The following is a 23,354-nucleotide window of genomic DNA, read 5'->3' as shown; positions in this document are numbered from 1 at the left end:
ACAAAATACCCGGGTTATGACATTCGGACACAAAGAATCTGGGGTGGTCTGCAGAAAACAGACGGTGATGTGCAAAACATGGAACGGAAAATAGCGAAAAAAAAGGTCATCACAATTTTCCAGAGCCAAGGTTGACTTATTCAAACTGTTTTGTCAGACCAACAGTATATGTTCACATCTGAGATGCTGAAACTTAACAATATTTAACATTTTTACTTTAAAAATGACTTGCTTGAGATTAAGTCAATCACTTTATGAATAACTTCATGACTGAGATTTATTTGTGACCTGCAGAGTAATGCCTTTATCTCAGCTTTGGCTTTGGGTTGTGTTAAAGCTCTCATAGGTTCATGCTACTACCTCACCTCAAACTGCTTTTCCAAATGAGGTGGCTAATCGTCAGACTTTTCAATGAAAATCTGTCTTGAAACTTTTACATGTTCACAATATTTTCCTCAACCCCATGCTGTGGTCTTGCTTATTTTATATCTTCACAAGTCATAGGCCAACACCAATTATCTTTCTTTTCTGCAACCTCATTCAACACTTTCATAATTACTTGAACAGGAAATGAACACAAACCCTGTGGGTATGTTTGCGCTCTCACACGCGCTTATGGGAAATAGTTGACGTACAGAACAGTCTTGTCGACTGATGGGCCATTGCTTGTATTTTACTTCACGGTTCAAATCCGAAGGCATAATTTGAGAAGTTATCAAATTTGGCACATCAAAACAACAAGTTCAACTATGACACACGCCCATAATTCATTTCAGCCAATCAGAGACTGCTTGTATTTGTGTCAAGCCAGTCATCTACGTAGGGGGCGGGCAACTCAGTCTGTTGCTAGGGTATGCTCCCGATGAGTTTTACACTGTAAAGCCAATCAAATCGCACCTCACCGTTTTCAGCTTGTTCATAGGCTAAGACACCCGGAGAGCCCACCTATGGTCTTCTCTTATTGGACAGTAGTGCGATCACTCACTTTCCTGACTGTTAGGTGCTGTAGATACCTACTGTAGTTTGGAGTCAACAAGACTCAGAACTGATTATAGCAGCGCACATACATCGCTGTGACACAGTTTTTAAATTTCCATTCTATTACTTAATGACTTGTACATTTGTGTAAATAGATTAGGCTACTTCTATTTTTATAACAAGGCAACAAGATGGAACTTAATTCTCTTTTAATTCTGCTGGAGGCTGCAGAGTACTTGGAAAGAAGAGACAGAGGTATTTCAAGCTAAACTGACAAGTTGACAGGATTTCTAGGCTAATGACTAGCTTGAGAATGAAGCAACAGGACGTCAGCTAGCCTAATGTTTGATGTGTGCCTATGTAAAGTTTCAACGTGTCCTGCCATAGTGCAGGTATGATGTCACTTTACAGACAATGGGACATTGGCTACGTGCGCGAAAGGACCCGCTGCATTTTATTACTTAAGATATGTCATGTATTTATGAAGTGTGTTTGCAGTGTTTCTAATACAGGGCATGTGTTGTACGCGCTCAGAATGCGGTGTGTTTTTGTTTTAGCTCCAGGGAAATGAGTAAACAAGAATGACATTGAATTTAGGTGCCAGGATCATAACGACAGATACTCATAACCGCTCATGTAGCGTTAATCGCTTAATATGTAGACCCTGCTGAAGGCTATCCAGTGCTTTATGGATGTATTGGAAGGGACTGCGCTGGAGATCGATCACGTTTTGTTCCTCCTGAAATGACATTTAGCCTCTGTAGCTATTTTCATGTTTCACTCTTCCCATAAATGACTCGTTCACAGCGTATTGTCACAGTTTTATTTTGTTCTTGCATTGAAGACACCACAGTAAATTAACAATCATTTTGTTTTGTGTGTGTGTGTTTTTTTCTTTTTCTCAATAGAGGCAGAACACGGTTATGCGTCTGTTTTACCGTACAGTAGCGACTTTTCCAGAAAGAAAACGAAAGCCTCGCCAATTTCCAGAAAAACTCAAAACAATAGGTAAATATAACCCTTGGCTTTTTTTTCTCTCTAAAACATTTGTTTGTGTTAGTGTCAGTTTATAGAAACACACACTCACTCACACACACACACACACACACAGAGACACACACACACATAGTGGAGGAGAGCTCTTTTCACGCACGCTGCCATCTTTTTTGCTGCCTGGGCTGGGCTCTCTGTTTTGGTCTCTCCAATAAACACTGCCACGCGTACACTGTCAACTCTGCTGCTCCCTCTCTCTCTCTCTGTTTTTCACACACACACATAGACACACACACACTTCAAGCCCTCCCCATGCTGAGAGAAAACACACCCGACATGCACTGTAACCTTTCGTTTCTGCACCACGTCTCTCACGGCTATCACGTCTGTGTCACCTGTGCAAAGTTCCGAGATGGTTTCATTTTCATGTGGTTAGTGTCACGTTAAATCAAAGTGTCTTAAACCGAGGGGGGTCAGGAAGCGAGGTCTTGACGGAGTTCAACACGGGGCTTCACTGTTGTGTGTCTGCGAGACGAGCATTTCGGACTCCTTCGCTCCTCATTAAACTGTGATTAACGCGCGGTCATCCCGGGTTTGACACCCCCCCCCCCCTCCCATGTATATGACACCAGCTATCACAGATAACTGCTACAATGTCATAAAGTAACACAGAGGTAGGCTACATCAAGTGTACTTTCGGTTCCAACTCGCTTCGTGGTTTCTTGTGACAGGTTAAGGATCATTTAATCGTCAGCAGGTTAACATTTAATTCTCGCTGCTGAGATTAAAAGGCCTGTTCTGTTTGAGGACTGCAAATATGGCCATGCTGTTTTCATCACTGATTAATCTGCCCATTATTTTCCTGATTAATCTATTTCTGATTTCCAAGAGCCTGAGTTGCCGTCATGAAATCCCTTGTTTTATTCAACCATCAATCCCAAACCCAAAGACCTTCAGCTTACTGCCATTTAATTGATTGATTAGTTGATTTGACTAATCCTTTCAAGCTCTGGCTGCTAGGTTAACCAACCAGGTGTTTAATCACTGTGTCTGAAAGAGAGTTTAAATTGATTGGATCAATGCGGGACACGCCCTCATCAGGTCCCTTTTTACCTGAAGTCCCATGATTCTTATATCAGGACTATAACCTGCTAGGCTACATGCAGTGCACTTTTAAAGGCTGATTTTCCAGGTGTGTAACAGTGAACTCTTTCACCTGTTACTGCGTTGAATGTGTTTTTGTTGAAACTTTCCTGAAACATTTGCATGATTTGTCCTTGTCAGTTCAGTTTCGTTCCCAACAGCACTTTTTCTGTTGGCTAATGGTAGTTTAGGAAAGAACAGTCTGCCTGATTTCCTCAGTGGTGAGTTACGTCACTGCATGTACAGAAAGTTAACCTGTTGTGTCACTATCGTCATCACACTCCTTTTCAAGCTGTAGAGTTTTGTAAATTTGAAACTTGTCCTTTATCTTGTCTGTTTGTCACAAATGAGAATGCAGCCTCTTCCACATTCCCTTGATAAAGTCTTTGATGAGTAACACAATTAGCCTATTTTTAAGTATCTGTGTGTGGGTTGGGGTGTGTATGGTGATGTGGCAGGTGGGTGCGGTGGCTGAAACAAACACCTTCACACTGTCACAAACACCAGCCCACTAGGCTTCATGCACCGAACACGGTTTCCCCGACTTTTCTCATGACGGAGGGCAAGTTCTCCAATTTTTTTTAAGCATCAACAAGATGCTGGGGGCAGTGAAGCGAAACCATATTTCGTGTTTGAAGTTAAACTGTATTTTCAGTTTAACAGAACCTGACTGTTAGTTGAAAAGCACAATGCTTTGCTTTGTAGACCTAAAAACTGGTGTCATAGGGTTTGGTGTCATAATCAAGTCTGCAAATTAAAACAGATAACATGTTTTGCTATGGTGCAATATTCAGGGCATGTGAAAGACAAAAAAAAAAAACAAAAAACAGTTGGCCGTGTTATTTCTGTGCACAGAAAGAAGAAACTCTGGTGGAGTTTCCTTTTTAACTTGTACACTGTTGTTAAATCAGAATGCTTCTAAAAAAAGAAAGAAGAATACCTTCCTGCTTCACCTCTCCATCACACTAGACATGAAATTAGAAATATAAATTGCGGATACGACAGAAAAAAAACGTGCTGAACTTGTTTCGCATCCTTCAATTCCTTCCTGTGGATGTGGGAACACATACACAAGGTCCTCCGAGGTTGAACTTTAACAGAGCCCCTTTCCGTAAGAAGGTCGATATCAGGATAATTTATTGGCCTTTGATCACCGGGGCCACGCTTACAACTGCAGAGTCATTTGCATGCGACACTATCCTTTTACATAACATGGAAAGGTGTGTGTTAGCCTGCTGCTGTGACAGGTCTGTGTGCATTCTCTTCCTCCGCAATCCGCCGTCTGATTTCCTGGTCATGCCCTGTGCTTTGACTGGGGTGTTTGCCCAGTTTGTGCACATTTGAATAGCACAGCTTCCTCCATGATGGAGTAAAGCTCTTTGTCCGCCTTTTGGATGCGATTATTAGTTTCAGTGCAACATGCTGTGCTGTTCTGCAATGATTTTGTGCAAATGCCACACTATCCCTGTTGCACAGTCAAGTTGTGCTGTGCAGGAGCCTCGGCCTCCTCGGCGCAGCTGTGGGAACCACTGCTTCACGAGCACAAGGGAAAATCTGAAAAGGCTTGTTGTCTGTCTGGCCTTTTGTTGTTGCTGTTTTTTTGTTTTTATTGCCGTGGTATCCATGGCTGTCTCGTGAACAGAGGGCCTGTTTCAGATGGACTGCAGTGCCCTCGCTGCTCTCGGCTACGCATCAAGATTTGGGGGGGGGCGGCTCTCCTCGGCATAGCCCGCACTCCGAGGAATTCCTCAGCGTCCAGGCCTCCAGACGTCTGACTTTGTTTTTACCCCGTGTCCACTCTGCTTTTCAGCCAGCGTGCAGCAGCGACAGCAGTGCATGCGTGCTGTTTGTATGTGTGCGAGCAGGCAGGGTGGGGGTGGGTGTGGGTGAGATGTTGTGCAGTGTCACAGATACTGCTCTCTCTTTCTCAGTCACACTGTCTGACAGATGTCACACAGATGTAGAAAACAAGATAAAGAAAAAAACTAACTACATTTTTCCAAACTTATCTTTTTTTTTGTGCCCTGAATTCAGAGCAAAGCTGAGTGAATGTACAGCAGATAAAGCCTGTTGTTGAGTATTATAATATTCTACGCCTCATGTAAACTTTTCCTGCACAGCAGCTCTAGCATTCAAAAGCCCTAAAGCCACAGGGAGGCAGAAAGAACAGATTTGACGCAGTTCTCTAATGTCTCGACACAGTTTTTGCTGATGTTTCACAAATGTGCTCTTTCTTCCAAAGTTCTTGCTTTCATCTGTCTTACGTTTAGATCGAAACATTAACTTTCCAGGCGTCACACCTTCAGATTATTCATTACACTACATCCTAACTCTCATGTCATGTCATCTGAAGTTTTTCTGTAGCATTCTAGCATTTGTTGCCCTGACGCTCATCCTTGTCTTTTGTCTGTTTGTCCTTTCAGATCGTCACACAACGAGCTGGAGAAACACAGGTAAGGTGGCGTTCGAGGCCCTGCCGTGTGTCACGTTTATCTGATTTGCATAACATAACTGGCTGCAAAGGGAAAGATTTTTTTTTTCCTCTCAGTCTAAAGCACCAGATCGTATCAGAGGTCATCTTCAAAGAGATTTAATCAATGAATTCCTCGTGTCTGAAAATGGATAATAAGCTGAGCACCGTCGTGTTGATTAGATCTGTCTCCTTTTCACGGATGAAACTTGTTACCTTGTATGGAGAGGGAATCCTGTCAGTAATGCGATAATCTGGCCCAGACTGACGCTGTGAACGGAGGCGAGGGGAATCTGGCCCTCGCCCACAGACACACACACACACACACACACACACACACTCCGCGTACGTATCTTACTACGGCTCGCAAACATAATTTTGTTCTTTTCCCTGCTCTGTGGGTACAGCACTCAGTTTGTGGTGGTGTGATATCCGTGTTCATTAAAAGGCATGGACGTCTCTTTCTGCTCTGTTTCTGACTTTGCCAACAGGGGAAGTGAGTTCACAGATCCAAAGGGCTTTTTTGTCAGGAAACAAAACCCCTTCTTTGATCCAACAAAGCCGAGACTACTTATTTGCTTCAAGGTCACCCAGAGCTGATTCTTTAAAAATAAAAGCAAAACTGCCAGCCACAGAGGATTTAGAAAACAGCTGATGTGACGATCAGCATGTGAGCAGCGGCTGAGATGGGCGTGTCGGGCCCCATGTGCGTGACACAGCATCACACACGTCAAGGGATTGGGGTTTGCCAGTCACATGTCTGGGAGTGAGTAATGGATGTGTGTAGTGCAGAGACCAACAAGTGCAGACATATTCCTCGCTGACCTGAGAGACAGAGAAGGACCCGGCTGATTATTACACAGCAGGTGTTGAGACATAACAGTTACCTCATGTCCGATGACGGGCGTGGTCCGTTACCAACGAAGTGACGTCCAGTCAAACTGACAAATGCAACTGCCAGTAAAGTGTTCCATAATCAGTTCACTCACTTCCCTTTGTCATCACTACAGCCACAAGTTTCTAAAAAAGGCAGAACAGAACTACAGTATGTTTAAATTCTCTGGAAGTCATGCACATATTTTGAAGTACTTCCCTGATGTCATTTTTCTTTCATTCATGACTATGTGTATGGAAAGTTTTCCACCTACTTTATTTGTAGTGACAGGCCCCGTGGTGATGAGGCATTGTTGTGATCCTTTGCAACATCATGCATCCTGATTAAATCCCTGTCTGGACTCAAATTACACTGCTTGGGCATGTGGTGTGTTATACCTGCTGTAGTTGTCTCACTAAGATGGCCGACAGGAAATTAATCAACCACAAATTTGATGTCATTTGTCAAGCAAAAATGACAAATGTTTGCTGGTTTCAGCTTCTTGAACGTGAAGATTTTTGCTGATTTTTGCAGAAAATTGTATCAAATATAGTGTAGCATACATAGTTTTTTTGAATATCTTTTGTTTTTTTGTCTATTGGTCACACAAAACATTCACTTTGAACACGTTGCATTGTGCTCAAAGAATGTGCAATGGGCCCTTTTCAGTGTTTTATTACATTTAAGAGACCAAATTAGTTCTGTTTTTTTTATTATTATTATTTTTTGGGGCTTTTTGCCTTTTATTGAGATAGGATCGCTGAAGACATGACAGGAAAGCAGGGCAGAGAGGGAGAAGGGATGACATGCAGCTAATGAGGCACAGACGGCAGAGGACAGACAGTCTTAGTACATGGGTCGCACACTCTATCGACTGAGCTACAGGGGTGTAAATTAGTTCATATTAAGAAAAAAAACAAAAAAACAAAATCGATTCAAGGTAAAAATTTCCAGTCTTGCTGGTGTGCCACTCAAAGGAATTTTCACTGTCCTCAGTTGATCTGTGTCTGTTGCTGATTCATACGAAAACCAAAAGTTCAGTGGTCCTGTTCAACCAGTTTAATGAGCATCCTCACCGAGATCCTGCCCTGTCTATTCTCTAGCATTCTTGGTATCTGTTCAAAGAACAGATGACCTCCCTCACGCCCTCAAACGCCACTACAGGGAGGTGCTGCTGGTTGAGCCCTGACTCACTGTCTTTGTTTGGTCATGTGTCGGTGTGTTTGGTTCGTGTAGGTGTAGCAGCGCCTTGTGCTGTATGTTCACGTGGTAGACATGAATATCAGGTTTAGACACCGGCACACAGGCACTGAATGTATTGCGTGTAGTCAGATATTGGTTTATTAATGCTGTCATTAGTTTGGCTGAGTATACGTGAATGTGACAATTTGTCATCATTTCACTGCTTCCCGGTTGACTAGCAGCTGAAAAGACAATGGATAGTGAAATTTTAAGGCCCATATTTTATGATAATGCAACATACAGTATTTGGTAACTTATTATCTGCTGTTAGATTAAAGCTAACTTTAGCATTCAGGTACTTCTTAGCTAACATTGCTGTTTGATAGTATTACATAAAATGAAGTACAAATGAATTCATATTAACGCACATCGTGGACACGTTCACATTTTCTTCTCTCGTCGGTTTGAGGTTTGAAACCCAACCCGACTCAAGTCATCTGTCCATCTTATGCATGCTAGGTGATTCTCATGAAACCGACTGCTGCCTTGGCAGCCGCTCAGTAGACACACTGGATCTATTTGTGTCCTGTTATTGGAGTTAGACGTCTGGGTGGGTTCCAGCAGTGTCCCACAGTGTTGCCTGTCCTGACATAACCTGCTTATCTGACTCTGCTGCTTTCTTCTCTCATCACTGCATTGGCACAGGCTCGAGCCGCAGAGCGTCAGCTTTACATTTCTGTGCAACCGAATGCTACTGTGTGGTTGGTCTCCGCTGGCATTGCTTCCTTTTTCTGACTTCAACCGCTGTTGATCACGCCTATGACGACTTGTCCGACACACAAGTTTCCTTTTCTAGAAGTGCCAAGAAATTGCGAAACTGCAGAGGTTTTGTTTTCCCACATATCACCTGTTTACAAGAAATCTGAGTCCAGTTGTGTAAGGCCGTCAATCTGGTATGCTTGTGCCGCTTATCTTGAAAAAAGGCTTCACTGATCTATTTATACCTCTCCAGACACAGACACCACCCAGGGCTGCCAGGTGCTCTCGGTTTCATATCTGAGATCATTCAGGATGATGCTGTTTGCAGATTGACTTCGACAAACACTGTTCCCTTACAATACGTATCAAATGACAGATAATGTACAGTAGCTGTTCGACACTTGTTGAAATTTAAATTTACATGCACTTCATGGACACAGGAGCAGGCAGTAAGTTTGTCACGGTCTGATCTTCGCTCTAATTAAATTTACTCTCCTGGTGTCGGGTACTCCCAGGTGTGATGGATGACTTATTTGGCTTTGAGGAACGCTTGGCTTTCGAGTGAAGCTCCTGTGTGTGTGTGTGTGTGTGTGTGTGTGTGTCCATAGGCCGAGCAGGGCACCTCACTGAGCTGGTTGAGTTATGGCGTTTGTGTCTGTGGGAGGGAGAGCCGTCCATAACCCTGTTACTTCAACCTCCCTGCCTTCTGCTCTTTGTCTCCCGTTTTCTCTGCAGACCACATCTGTTTTTTCTGTTGTCTCCCCCCCCCCTCCTTCTCCTTTCTCTGGCCCTCCTTTTTCGCCCCCTAAAAGTGTTTGAGTCAGCAGAAACCTGAGGCAGTAAGGAGGAGGAAGGCAGAGGTCCTCTCTCACAGAGAGTCTTTATCATTCTTCACTGGACCTCCTGCCAAAACTCATCTATGGCCGTTTCTCAGCTTTTGAGGTATAAATCCTTTGTGACAGGCCAAGCTTTGATGGGCCTGTTAATCCTGTTAACCTGCATTTTAATGTGCATTGTAAATCACACAGGCGTTGTGAATACCTTAGACATTAAGGTCCACATCCTTCTTTTAAAAATTAATACATTGTGGATAAAGAGTTAAATGTCATGTTTGTCTCTTACAGGCAATGCTATGTAAGCAAAGGGCAGAGTTTCCTTTTGTTTCCAGTTTGGGTTTTGGTGTGACATTCACATACTCACGTTATTGCACGTGGGTGTCATACTTAACTTCCTCAAATGTCACTCTGTCAGTTGCATTCCTCACGTTTGTGTGGTGACCTGTGTTTATTAAGCCTGCACGAAGAGCTAATAACCCACAGCAATGAACGATGTTATGTATGTGGTCCTATCAGTAAGGCACAGGTAGGGCATGAAATCAGCAACACATATGTTCAACATGAATGTATATCGTACTATATAGGACTACTATCAAAACAAGCATTTTATTTAACTAATTTGATCCCAAAGGCCTGCAAATCCAGTACATTCACAGTACAACATAATTGCCGTGAAGTTGTCCTGCTATGAAAAAATACAAACAGGCATATGAAAGGATTATGTTTGCTGGTATAAACAGTGTGGCAAGAGCTCAGACAATGACGCATTTCTATCTGCTCCTGATATATTTCGCCATATCACCCAACCTTACGACAGACTGAGTTGTCTAAAGTGTTCAGCTTTTACTGAAGCCACTGGACGTAGCCTTAGGACTGCCTGGCTTGTAAATGTAGAGTATGTGGAAAAAGAATAAGAAATAGGCTACAGCTGGAGGTCAGCAGCAAAGGTCACATGTGAAATTTCTCCACCCTGAGGTCACCGGGTGCCGAGAAGCTCTCTGGCTCACTCAGGTCAAGCCCTGTCACAAACTCAGAGTGGCTGCACGTATGCTGTCTGTGCACAATTGTGTGTTTATATAAGGCCTGCGGATGATCTTTACAGACTTTTTGTACGCCTACGCAGATATTTCAGAATGCAACTGCCATAGACCTACATTTAGGCGATAATGTTCCTGCTCCCTCTCAGGTGTCGCTGCTGCAGGGTACACCACCTTTCTGTGTCAGCAAACTTGGCTCACCGCCACGAAGCAGCTGATGCTCATAAAAAACAAGAGTATTTTAACAAGGTGCACGCATAGCTTTTGGGTGTCAGTGAGTTCAGTGGACCATCCTTGATTTGGGATCCCTCTCAGGCCTTGTGCGAGCCTGACGAAGAAGGGGGACGCAGAAGCATTCTTGAGGTTGCCGAGGGGAGGGACGGGAGGCAGGGTGGGATGTGGCCGCTTTGTGTGTTGAGGAGGCGGCCTGAAATTGAGGTCAGCAGAGTGTGCACACATACGCTGGAATGCAGAGTTAAGTAAGAGAGGCTGTTTAGAGGGGAGAGTTTGTGGGTGAATGGGGGTCACAAAACTAGCATGATGAGGAAAATGCTCTGCAGCCGCTTGCATGTTTGCTGCTTGCATGATTTCACGCCTCTGCGGTAGCTGCGGTCAGAGGCATAATGTTTCGGGTTGTCGTGTTTTTAGAGTTTTTCTGTAATAACATCAGTATTTGAAGCATTGTAGTCCACCACGAGCTTATAGATTTTGCTAATGGTGAGCTTCAGGTGATTCAGGTTGTTGCACCCTGTGACAAAGCTCTTTAATCAGTCAGTGCATTATATTATATGTCTGGACCAACCTTGATGTAAACTGTAGCTTGACTGGTGAGCGGAGGCATTCAAGAGCGAGATGGTAATTCTAGGTTTAGCAAGCAGAACAGTTGTTTGATTGTGCTCTGATAGATTGCATTAGAGCTGTAGGCATCAGTCATTTGTCACCGTCACTGTCAATCATCTGTCCTTTGTTCTCTCGAGTGTAGTTTTAGTTTTATGTTTTAACCCAGCGTCTCCTTTTCTGTTTAATGTCTCTATAAGATTTATCTTTGGCCTTTTAGTTCTGCTCAGACCCTTAAATTGGACCCCACCCTGTTGCTCTAAAGCCTCCTTACAGAAATAAACAGACAAACTTGTACAGTAAACATGGAAGCCCGAACCGTCTCTCATGCCACTAGATTCCTGCGTGTTAATCATTGACAAGGATTCATTATAAAGCCAGGGCTCCCTGTGTCAGGGGAATGTGTTTATTGAGCTCGTTGAACTTGTCTCTGCTAGTCCGTCCAACATTTGCACATGTACTTTTCGGTGCATACAGCGGAAGGCAATTAATGTCCAGGCCTGTCATTTGACATTGTGTTGAAATGATTCAGAGATGCACAGGGACTCCTCTTAAGTCCGACCGCCTCCCCCCTCTCTCTGTTTGCTCACACGCTCCCCTCTTTAAATTCTACTTGACATCTGTTTTTCAGTTAGCACCAGTGTAAACTGGCTGTGCTGAGGAAGGGATTTTGTAAAGATCCACGCTCGCGTAGGGGATTGTTTCGGTACATGAAAAAATTCAAATAAATCTAATTACCAGGCAATCCCTAGCTCACCCAGTGGAAATTCCACTTTGTTTTGTGGGAATACTACTACAGCGAGTGAACAACAAACTGCCTAATTCTGCAGTTTCCTGTTTTTTTAATCACCAGCAAAGCATGCAGAGCTCATTCTTTAGTGTAATTCTACGAGTAACGAGGCCCCTCCCCCTGCCTGCGCCGCTGCTGTGGTTGTTTGTTGCTTGCGTGTGAGAGCGCAGTCATGTGAGAATGAGCTCCATGTTTCTGCCATTAGGAGTGTGTGTTATGGGGGACTTGTGTTTGTCCGTCTCGCCTCGCAGTTGTCACTGCACACAGTGGGTGGGTGTGGTGTCCTCACTGACCGAAGACAGTTCAACCCAGATGAATGGCATTTTGTATCAGCCTGATTAAATCCGCTTGTCCCTCCCTGAGTGTGTCTGGTGTCTTTGGCGAGGGCAACGCGAGGAGACGCTCTGCCAGGCTTCGCACGAGCTGCCTCAGCGCCGTCTGACTTCTGTACCTGCTGACGGCACGTCAGATCTCTGTTAAATGTAAACATGTTCAGGGCAGGGCCCGAGGGTGACAGGGAGACTGATGAAGGGCTGCTGAAAGGCCCAGTGTGTGTGTGTGTGTGTGTGTGTGTGTTGTGTTTGCTGGCTGGGCCCCTGGGTAGGGTCCCTCACCACCTTAAGAATCTCTCCGTATGCCTTGTACTCCCCGGGAACCTGCCAGCCAGATGTGGAGCCAATCCAACCCCAAATTCCACCACCTCAGCATAGTGATCGACACTCACTGCAGCAGCGCAGCCCCCACTTTCGCTCCACATGTAAACAAGAGGCCAGATACATTTAAGTTTTTGCTTTGGAAAGATTTTTTTTGTTTTCCACTCAAAAGCCAAGGAAAAAACTTCTAAACAAAGGCTTCAAAAGAAAAGAAAATCAGACTTACACTTGCTACTACACACATTTTTTTTAAGGGACAAGAAAAAAAACTGAAAGTTCAATTTCAGTTTCACTTCACCTCTCAGTCTCATTTTTATGGCTCTTGGCATTGTTTTCGTCATCCGTTCAGTGTTGACGTTAAGATACACTAATATCATTAAAATCATTAAACTCACTTCCCAGTTTGACTAAAACAGAGTTCAGATCCTCTTTATTGTGGAGATGCTAAATGACTAATTGATACATGGTATTCTGAGATTAAATCATTACTGTGCCCTGTTATAGCTCAGCAGACCCGGCAGTGAATCCCTCATGCTGATGCTTTATGGGGCTCGAGTCAAATCAGCACCAGGGGCCTGGTATTGCATTTGCTTTTCTTTAAGCCCAATGGGGAGCAAACCAAGTCAGCTCTGGCAGTGAGAGGAAACACTGCTGCAGCGTTTCTGATGGCCTTTGACCTTAGTTTAGCGACTTTGGCTTCTTGCCAAACAAGCTACTTGGTCCTGTGCATATTGGTTGAGGAATGTGTGCTGGGTTACGGCGAGCTCATTAAACAGTGCAGTGAGTGAGGGGTGAAGGCCCGTTGTTTGCACTGGCTAGCCTTCTCAGGGCCCTGCAGCTCTCTGTGTACCAATAGATCTCCAACCCCAGAGCCCTGTGTGTGTGGACACTGTGAAAACCGGTCATGGGCACCTCTTTGGTGCAGCGTACATACAGCTCATTGTGCATCCGTCAGACATAGACAGGCTGCTTCAGATACATTGCCGCCTTTGATTTGAGCAGCAAAATGAGATATTTCACGGCTGTTCTCCTTCCAAGGCCCAAAGTGTGAGCACATCTCTGTGAAAGGCGTGTTCTGTACCCAGTAACCTTGGAGCACAAGTCAGCAGTTTAAATAGCTTGTTCCAGTTTCAGCAGCGTGCAGCTTTCCGAGCAAAAGTTCCTTTTTTTTTTTCTCTCCTCTGCGTTTGCCTTGTTTTGGCACTGATGGAGTGGGAAGAAGGGGTGGAGGGGGTGGGGGTTTGGGAGGCCAGAGATCAGACACAAATCATCCCGTGGTACTCTGCACGTGAGAACAGTCAGGTGGTCGTTTCCCTGCAGACGTGACTTCAGAGCAAATCGAACGGCAGATTTATTATTAAATCCTCAGCTGCAGAGAAATTACAGGCTGTTTTGTTTTTGTAGCGAAAGCAGTTTTCATTTTTAGCAAAGTCAGAAAAACCTTTTCAGTGCTAAAATGCTGCTGTTACACTACACTACTGCTGTTTTTTTTATTTTTAAGTTAAAAACAACACATCCCATCAGTCTTGTGCCCATTCTATAACTGAAAATTGTTGACGTGCACAGGCCAAGAATCAGCTTTAATGGCATAAGGTAGATGGCAGGAACAGACTTAAATAACCGTCATCTCTTATGACCCACTTGAAGTGTGTGGCATGTGGTGGAAGTTACCAGCATTTTAAGTTGTTGACTTTTTCAGATATGAGACGAGGCAATCAACTATCTTTTTCCAGAATCACTTGATGGTGCGTTTACAAAGAGCAATGTTTGCATATCAGCCTTGTTAACCACAAAACTTAATGTGACACCACATCAGTAGCCAACTGTGACACCATTCATGACTGTAATATGAAAAGAGCGTCCTATTTTAAAATCAGACAAATTGGAAAATTTGATGTGATTCAGAACCATGCGGGCCTGGCGGTGCGAACTGTCTGCTCTCCATCATGCACCCAGTGTTCACGTTCTTGTGGTGCCACACTCTGCATGGCTGTTTGAGTAAATCTGATAAACATTGCGTGACCGCTGCTTGGTTTAGGAATAACAAACGTGAGTGAGGGAGGGTCTTAACCCCAGCTCTAAATCGGCTGTGCGCTCTTGAGGAAATATAGTGAGTATGTCTCGCGGCAGGGGAACATGTGGGGGGGGGAGCTGTCAGAGACACGCTGCCCGGTTTAATCAGGTCCTGTCTTATTGATATGCATCACAAACACAAAGCTTTTCTTGGACTAGAGTCACAGTAAAGACAGACAAAGTAAACATGCAGCATTTAATCCACGGCTCAAGACAAAGAGAGGCTCAGCTCAGACTTACTGAAACTTACGTGGCAGAAATATTAAAGTAGATTGTTTTCAGCATTTAAAGAAAGAGCAATTTTGACATTTATTCAGAAGCAGCATTTTGGATGTAGGGAAAGAAAGGTGCCAATGAAGAGGTGGTATTCTTCTCGTCTTTTTTAATACAGCATGTGACACAAATACTAAAACAACAGTGCGACTGTGTGTCCCAACATAAGCTTTGTTTTCACCGCAGGGACTTTCCTCAGGGACTAGGAGCCCTTGGAGGAACTCTGTGTTTCCTCTGGGACCATGGTCTAAATGAAATTTTGGGGACATTATTCTACCCCCAAAGGGTCCTTGCCTGGGGGATTAGTACTTTTAAGAAGTTGGACAGTTGTGCAGAAAATCGTGTAAAAATGCACATCACTTTTCAGATATAAGTGTACTAATTTGCCCAATCTTCATCCAAAGTCTTAAGACCACAGTGGACAACAACACGCTGAAAGAACCTTTGAGTTCAGAATTTTTCACTCAAATGTCAAACTACTCCTGTCATAGTTACGTAATTGGTTTCAGTTCATGTGACGATGGCAACTGAATTCTGTCAAAACATTTTTTTCTCAGAATATGTTATAATTGCTAAATTTTCTACTGAGTAATGAACCAGTATCAAGCCATCTCTCTCACTTCAGAGGTTCAGTTTTATACCAGCATTTTTGCTGGCTGTAAGCTAAATTTTAGTGGGGTGTTTGGCCCTTGTGTGTCTCCTCAGTGTTCCCAAGGGAAATTACAACACAAAAGTTTTTAGAAATGGGATATTCCATAATATCCTTTACGGTTGCTTTTTCATTGTTGCAGAAAGGTTTTCCTTTTGTGCAACTCCAAAAAAACATGGCTATGGTTTGCCTCTGGGTCACCATGGTTGTTCAGTGGCAAGTTGTCTGCTTTTGAAAAGACACAGTATTTCTGCAGGTTTGAATACCAAACAGTGCTGACATTCATGTTTATTTTTATGTGGTAGAGCAATGGTCAAAGTGCATCTGTGCACATTTCTATCCTCTGCATGCCAGGTAGTCAGGCAGAGTATTCGGGGAACGCCTTGTTTTTGTTTTTCATTACAAGAGAGGGAGAGAGGGGGAAGTGGGGTGCAAGATGGTGGCCCATTGGCTCAAGTTACCCTTTGGATGATGTGTGTGGAGCACTGCCTAGTGCAGCTGAGCACACTGCTCTCAAAGAGGTCTTTTTTTCAGCCCAAGAGAAAGTCATCCACTAGCTTGGACCCTGCTCCCTTCCAAAACCCCCCCCCACCTCGCTGCAGAACCCCTGCTCCTTCCTGCCCTGCTTCCCCTGGCCGCAGTCCAAGTGCTTCATGTGGCTCGGCTGGGGCAGGTTGGAGGTGGACCCCCGCCCCTGTCCTCAGAAGACACTTGTTTTCCAGTGGGATGAGGGTGTGTTGGTGTTGGCAGGGTGGAGCAGTGGGGTGGAGGGGTTCAGCTGATGAGGCCGGGGGGGGCAATTGCCCCCTGGGAGAGGAGGAAATAAAAGAAGGAGAGCACTTTCACACGCCCTGGTTTGGGAACGCCTGTATGCACCTGTAGAGAGGTAGAGATGTTTTAAAGGGCACTTTTGTTAATTCAGTTTGTATATATTTAAAAGTTGGGAGCATTTCTCTTGGAAAATCCAGGAAATTGAAGACGCAGTGATTATCGTGGTTCATTTACGAGACTCTCTTGTTGCCCACAGGCCGTCTCTGGCTGACCTCTCTGCGAAACAGACGGCTAGTGAGAGGGTCTTACTTTATGTGAAAAACACAGGCGACGCCCTTCCTGAAAAAGAAACAGGGAAAAGACTGTGTGCACGGGTAAATAATATGTCCTTGTGTACTCGCTGTGTCTCCCTTGTTCTCGGCTCTGAATCCAGCCTGAGAGAGCTTTATTTCTCTGATTAGGTTTATTGTGGTTGCACCGATGGCCAGTGGAGACCTTGCATTGTTGGAGTTTGTTTACCGTTTAGACAGAGTTAGCCAAAGGAACGGGAGAAAAGGGGGAAGGCTGGCTCAGAACAAAGAAACGGTTCATGGACAAGCTTGACTAATGGACGATTGAAAGGCCTTTATGAACAAACTTGAATGGACCAAGGACAGACAGGGGAGGTAATCTGCTGATAAAAATGTCTTGAATAAAAGCTGTCCTTTGAAAAGATGTACAATATCCATGCAAAGTCAGTCAGTATCTGGACAGAGATTAACTTTGCCTTCTCGTCACTATCACTGAATTAAACTCCCAAATGGTGCATCCATTCAGTGAACTGTTTACTTGTGGATTCGGGGTTGTTGGCCTGTAGGTCTTTGGCCGGGATGTAGGGTTTTCTGGGGCCAGATTGACCAGAACTGATGAGAAACTTCTTATGGCCCGTCATAATAATAATTTTTGCACCCGGTTACTGTGGGTTTAGTGATATTGAGGTCAGTATGTTGCACTGAGGCATCCTGCATATGCATAGATAATAGTGTGTCGTCATGTTGGTGCAATGCAAGTAAGTTTTGTGCCTCGCAGACAGACAAAGAGGGTTAGAATACTCGAATATAGTTTTTCTAAAAACGGGAGTCTCTAAGCTTTGGGTTGGCTCTTCGAATGTGGACAGACAGTGAAAACAGCTCTCGTTGATGAGGAAACATGTAAATGTTGAGGTAGTTACAGGTACAGAAATGCTAGCCATATACGATCTGAAATCTATGGTGGTCATTTTACTGTGAAGCAACAAGTGTTTTGTAACTACCTCAGTATATGACCTTTCCTCTCCTGTGCTAGTTCACTTTTTAAGGGGTGGATTAAATGCGATTAATACCTGACGTTGTGTGTGCAGCAGATGACCGCGGATGAGGTAACATCTCAGAGATCTGAATATGGTTTGCAGGAGCCTCTGCAAACCTTTTAACACGTCTAACCAGTGAAACCCTGCACACCTTCAACCCTTTGAACATGCAGATCTCACGGTCAAAGTGGCAACTAAAACCAAACCTGCAAGAACAACAATGCCAATCATGTAATATTAAGTTGCCGTTCTCACTGCTTTGGTGCGTGTTTTGCAGTACAGTACAAGAAGTTTACAGTCACGGTGTAGGAGTAACAGTATTTGTTTCTGCCCTGCAGGGACGTGCAGATAAACTCTCGTCTGTCTGTTTGCGTAGGTGCCTTCTCACTTTTCAGCTGGTGGATGTCTGCTGACTCACCCTGTGCTTGTGTGTTTGCAGACGTGCCAAACTACGGCTGTACTTGGAGCAGCTGAAGAAGCTGGTGCCTTTAGGTCCAGACAGCACGAGACACACCACACTGAGCTTGCTGAAAAGGGCCAAGATGCACATCAAGGTACTACAAAAACAAAAAACATAACAAACAACCCACATCTGTTTGGAAAAAATAAAAATTCTCGAGTCTGGTTTGCAATTTGTCTGCAACTTTCTTTCTGCATCTAGTTAGCCCTTTCATAACCAATGTAGGTAATGGTTTGTTATTTATCAGCAATAATATTGAACATTTGGAGGCTCCCACTTGTTAACTTTTGGGATTTGGTGCTTTGAAAGAGCAGGCATCTCTTGTTGTAGATGATCAGATTGGACTCAAAAAGACCAATCTGACTTGAGCTTCATGAGGATCAAACTCGTGTTGTACTGTTTTTCTCCCCAGCCTTCTTTAAGTGTTAAATTGTTTTCTAATCTTTCAATCAGAGCGGTTCAGGGCCTGCCAGAAAAAAAAAACTGCTCCCAGGGCTAAATGTAAAAAAAAAAAAAAAAAATGAGTCAACAAAGTGGAATACTCAGGACATTTGTTGGCTGATTTTTAGAAGATATGTGAAAAGACATAATTGGATGTTAGGTTTGTTGAAGTCCTCCTTCCACGGTTCATTAACTGTTGCAGCTCACTCACACAGAGCAACATTGAAGATACTTTAACGTGCAGCAGGACCAGTCACAGAGAAGGCCTTAAAAAACCCCAACTTAAAATCAGTTTTTGCAGGATATTGTTTGAATCTTAAATTGCCATGCAGAGGATGAATCATAAACATAAGAACATTTTAGGGCATGCTGTACTGATCTTGCTGTTTACAAGCAGCAACACTGTGGTTGGTGGAAAATCCAGACGTAGCGAGTTTTAACCCTTCATTTCCTGTTTATCATGCCTGTCCCCTGTGCACAGACGAATTCCGCTAATTCGCGTCACTGTGTTGAGTCTTCTCGTATCGCAAGGGGCCACGTGTGTTTAGACTTCGCTTTTCATTCACCACTGAAAACTTTCATTTGCAAATAAGTGCAAAATTTTATCTCACGTTGAGTCAGAACAAGAAAAGACTGTATGTTTATTTTTACTTTCTAACCTACAAACCTCACTCAGTCAGTTGGCCACTTCCTCATTACACGCTGAAATCTGTCGCTGTTAAATGTTCTCTTTTGTTTGTTTGGAAGGGGGGGGTCTGATTGCCAGGAGATGGCAGAAAACAAAACTGGTCTTCACATTTCTATGTGAAAAGATTAATAACATCTGAACCCAGCCTCTTTGCTATCTTTAAATGCATATCAACACTTGAAAAAGAGGTTGTTTCATAGAGTTTCTAAAAGAAATTTTGTGGTGAGATAAAAGTACATTCAGAAAAAATGTTTTTTTGTAGCTAGCTTCTCTGTCTTAATTGTGGGTGTAAAACTTGTCTTACTTTAATTTATTTGTCTATGTGGTTAGCACTGTCTCCTCATAGCAAGAGGGTTCCAGGTTCGAATCCCGGTCTGGGCCCTTCTATGTGGAGTTTGCATGTTCTCCTTTTGCCTGCGTGGGTTTTCTCCGGGTACTCCGGCTTCCTACCACAATACCAAAAACATGCACCTTAGGTTAACTGGCTACTCTATATCGCCCCTAGGTGAGAGTGTGTGGTTGTCTGTCTTTGTGTTGGTCAGTGGTCTTTCTTTTTTCTGAACTGTACTTTTGCGTTACCTCGAAATAAGTTCAGGTTTCTGCTCTAAAATAATGCAAAACATATTGCGAGGAAAATAAAAAGAAAAACACACCTGAAAAGGAATTTCTCACAACAGCACAGCAGAGTTGAAGGAGACAGTATCCTTGTCATTGATTTGCCATTTGTTTGTGTCTCTGCAGAAGCTGGAGGAGCAGGACAGGAAGGCTTTGAACGTGAAGGAGCAGCTGCAGAGAGAGCACCGCTACCTCAAACGCCGCCTGGAGCAGCTTTCTGTGTCCGGATCTGTTGAGCGTATCCGCACTGACAGCATGGGCTCCACCATCTCCACCGACTCAGAGCAAGGTACGCTGGCTTTAAATGCTCAACACTGTTTCCTCTGGTAAACTCCGAGCCACGCAGTGGTCCAAGTGAAAGGTCGCTCCTTGTTTGCAGGTGATGCCCTGGGGGTCAAAGGTTAACAGCTGAAGAAATGCAGCTCAGCTCTTTAGCTACTGGTGGTCAGAGACTTCATGTCATGTGCTCTGCTGTGTACTGTGGTGCAGGTCGTCATGTTTCATCTGTAGAAATGACATAAATACTAATAGCCGTGCTTGTCGGATAGCCAGAGAGCCAGGTCGCGCCCAGTGGCGGCGCGGTGACTTGCCAGGCGTGTGGATGTCAGAAAGTTGGCAGTGTTTAAACTTCTATCTTCTATCTCGTTTTTCATTCCTCATTTTTCACTTTATGTTTACACTCCAAAACAATGAATACGTTCCAAGAGAGGCTGTTGTGAAATGTGCACCTTACTTATGACCCATATTTAAATGATTCATTGTGTCTCACACCCGCCTTGAAGTGTGGCTGCTCAGAGCAGCTAAAAACAGTTTTTGCTTTTGATGTGGTCGGACGACACGGGTCGTATGATCTAGTTCTTTTTGAGCATAAACCGAGCTTCAGGGATGTGATGTGTTGCTCACCAGTGTCACAGACTCCGCGGAAATTCTTAGCTAGGATTGTTACAGTGTGTTTACTAATCCTGGATGAGGTAAACACACATGCAGTTGTTTATCAATGGATGAGGATTAGCTGTTGGAGCACAAAGATCTGCCTGTTTGTCCAGAGTTAATGGCTGCCTAAATCCGCGTTTAATCCACAAGCGCAGCAGGCTCCCTAATAAATATGCCCACAGCTGGGTGGAAATAAACAGCTTCCTCCACCCTCGTTCTGTTTTTTTAAGCGATACCGAAAATAACCTGGTGTGTTTTCTTTTTACGTGCAGAGGTCGACATCGAGGGCATGGAGTTCACCCCCGTCGAAGCGGACAGTGTGGACAGCATCAGTGACGGCGAGGAGGAGGAGGAGGACCACTACAGCCTCCAGAGCAGCTCCAGCGACACCAGCTACACGGCCACACATTCCCACAGACTGCAGCCGCACCACTGTTAAGACACCACGCGGCCATCCACCTCCCAGCCAGCTCCACCCCGGGCCCCTTGGCTTCCCTCCCCGACTATTTACAGTCGCCAGCACCGCCCACTGCCTACATCAGACCAGTCCACAGCGGCGGTACACCCTGAATCTGTTCCTCCTTTCCTGCCCCCAGCTCTCCAGGAAGCACACAGGGCTGAAATGCCACTCAAGCTTTCCTGAACCCCCCTGACCACTGACCCTACCTCACCCTACTGTATCCTGAACCTGAACCTGCCCCTCCTGACACGCCCTGCCCTCCCACTGCCCTCACAACATCTACGTAGTGTTGCCGCAGGCTCAGAGAGAGAACGGAGCAGAATTTGTGGTTTTAATGGGGACTTCTGTGGTGTGGTGGACAGCTTTGACTTGTTAATCAGGATTTTGTTAAGTGTGTGTGTGTGTGTGTGTGTGTGTGTGTGTGTGTGTGTGTGTGTGTGTGTGTAAGAGAGAAAAGACTAAGCGAGGGAGTTAAAGAGTGGTCAAATGCAACAAAAAAAACAAAAAAAAAAGAAAGAAAGAAAATGCCTCATGTCATCTATATGAGGCAATAAAACACAGATGAAGCTTTGCCCCAAGTTTGTGATGTAAAAGTTAAGGCATTTCTGTTTGTTCTGCAACATATGCAACAGTTATTTACACAATAAGATTCACAGGAGCAGCTGTTGTGAAACATTTGACTGCTGAGAAGTATTTATAGATTTAAAGGAACGGTTTGACATTTTGGGAGATACATTTATTTGCTTTTGTGCCAAGAGTCAGACAAGGAGATCGATGCCGCTTTCATACCACCCAAGGCTGGAGCTTGCAGCTGGTTAACTTAGCTTAGCATAAAGAACGGAAAGAGCAGGAAACAGCGAGCCTGGTTCTGTCTGAAGCTGAAAAATATGCTTACCAGGACCTAGAACGCCCGCTGATTAACAGGTTTTATCTTTGATCAGATCCATTGAAAAACCGAAGCGTTAAATCGACAGGTTTCTGTTTATGAGGACGATGACGGATTTGCGGCCACATAAACGTCTGTATGTGGATTGAACGAACGAGATGCGACTTGTTAATAAGTGAGCCTTTGATACGCTGCTATGCAAATTCATTTATCTTTGGTATAGAGCCGGGCTCGACGTTTCCCCCTGCAGCCAAGCTAACCGGCTGCTGGCCGGAGCCTCATATTTAACAAACGGCGGCATCGAACCTCCTCATTTAACTTCCCAAAATGCAGAACTGTTCTTTTACGTTTCCACTCCTCAGGATTGTGACGACACGCAGCGCTGCTTCTGCAACTGCGTGACCTAAACGAGGGCTTTCTCACCAGCTACTTCTGCACGCGTAGTCGCGTTCTTCAAAACCAAATGTGGCCAAAGACAAACTGAAAAAGTTACAGAGCTGTAGTAGCAAAGGAGGAATGTATATAGATGTACAGTTACTGTCCAAGTCCTTGTGTCTCCCTCTGGTTGGGCTGCCTAACCACTACTCCACACTACTGACCACTACACTATACCACCCTATTCTGTGGATGGACTACTATGTTAGATTTAAAGTAAAACAAGGAGTTGCTTCAGAACTAAAACGCTATTCCTTAAAGATTGAATAAAATCTCCCTCAGTAGCGAATTGATGTAGCAATAAATACAAGAGGCGGGTGCTTCCTCTGAGTGTTTAAATGATTCTGATGTCACGGGAGACTTTTTCTTTTATGTTTTTTTTTGTTTATTTTTTTTTTTTTTAACCCTGTAGATGGCAAGTGGGCGCTTACAGAGTGGACCTGCAGAAAAAGGAGCATTTCTCCTTTTTTTTTTTTTTTTTAATTTGTTCACTAACGGATCCTCCTCTTTGCTCCCAACGCCATGTATTCAGAATTAGCATTTCTCTACAGCTGTGTTACTTTTTTCAAGCAGTCGTCATGTGTGCTGGGTTTTGTTTCGTTTCGATTAACAAGTCAAAGCTGTAAACGCGGAGAAGAAAAAACAATATTAAAAGAAAAAAAAAAGGGCCAGCTCTAACGATTTGTTCTCTGCAGAGGTGCTGATTTTTTAGCTAACTTAGCAAACTAATCACATTCAGTTGAACTTTTGATTTCTGTAACAAGGCTAACGATCTTATTTTCTCTCTTCTA

General features: G+C 44.1%; 1 protein-coding gene across 1 annotated transcript; it reads left to right on the top strand.

The window, feature by feature from the left end:
• The first annotated feature begins 1,017 nt into the window (after positions 1 to 1,017).
• mxd4 (MAX dimerization protein 4) lies at positions 1,018 to 23,260 on the top strand. The gene is made up of 6 exons (XM_046417096.1): positions 1,018 to 1,233; positions 1,887 to 1,986; positions 5,538 to 5,567; positions 18,085 to 18,199; positions 19,976 to 20,138; positions 21,055 to 23,260. The coding sequence occupies exons 1-6, from the start codon at positions 1,170 to 1,172 to the stop codon at positions 21,219 to 21,221; spliced, it is 639 nt and encodes a 212-aa protein (XP_046273052.1). The 5' UTR covers positions 1,018 to 1,169; the 3' UTR covers positions 21,222 to 23,260.
• Positions 23,261 to 23,354: the final 94 nt, after the last annotated feature.

The sequence above is a fragment of the Scatophagus argus genome, chromosome 2, assembly GCF_020382885.2.
Source record: "Scatophagus argus isolate fScaArg1 chromosome 2, fScaArg1.pri, whole genome shotgun sequence".
Taxonomy (NCBI): domain Eukaryota; kingdom Metazoa; phylum Chordata; class Actinopteri; family Scatophagidae; genus Scatophagus; species Scatophagus argus.
This window is presented reverse-complemented; position numbering and strand designations above follow the sequence as displayed.

What these genes read in the sequence shown, in the direction of transcription:
- mxd4 (XM_046417096.1), top strand. Translation starts at nt 1,170, where the DNA reads ATGGAACTTAATTCTCTTTTAATTCTGCTGGAGGCTGCAGAGTACTTG. An exon ending in AGAAAAACTCAAAACAATAG is followed by an intron (nt 1,987 to 5,537) that starts GTAAATATAACC and finishes TTGTCCTTTCAG; the next exon opens with ATCGTCACACAACGAGCTGG. An exon ending in AACGAGCTGGAGAAACACAG is followed by an intron (nt 5,568 to 18,084) that starts GTAAGGTGGCGT and finishes GTGTGTTTGCAG; the next exon opens with ACGTGCCAAACTACGGCTGT.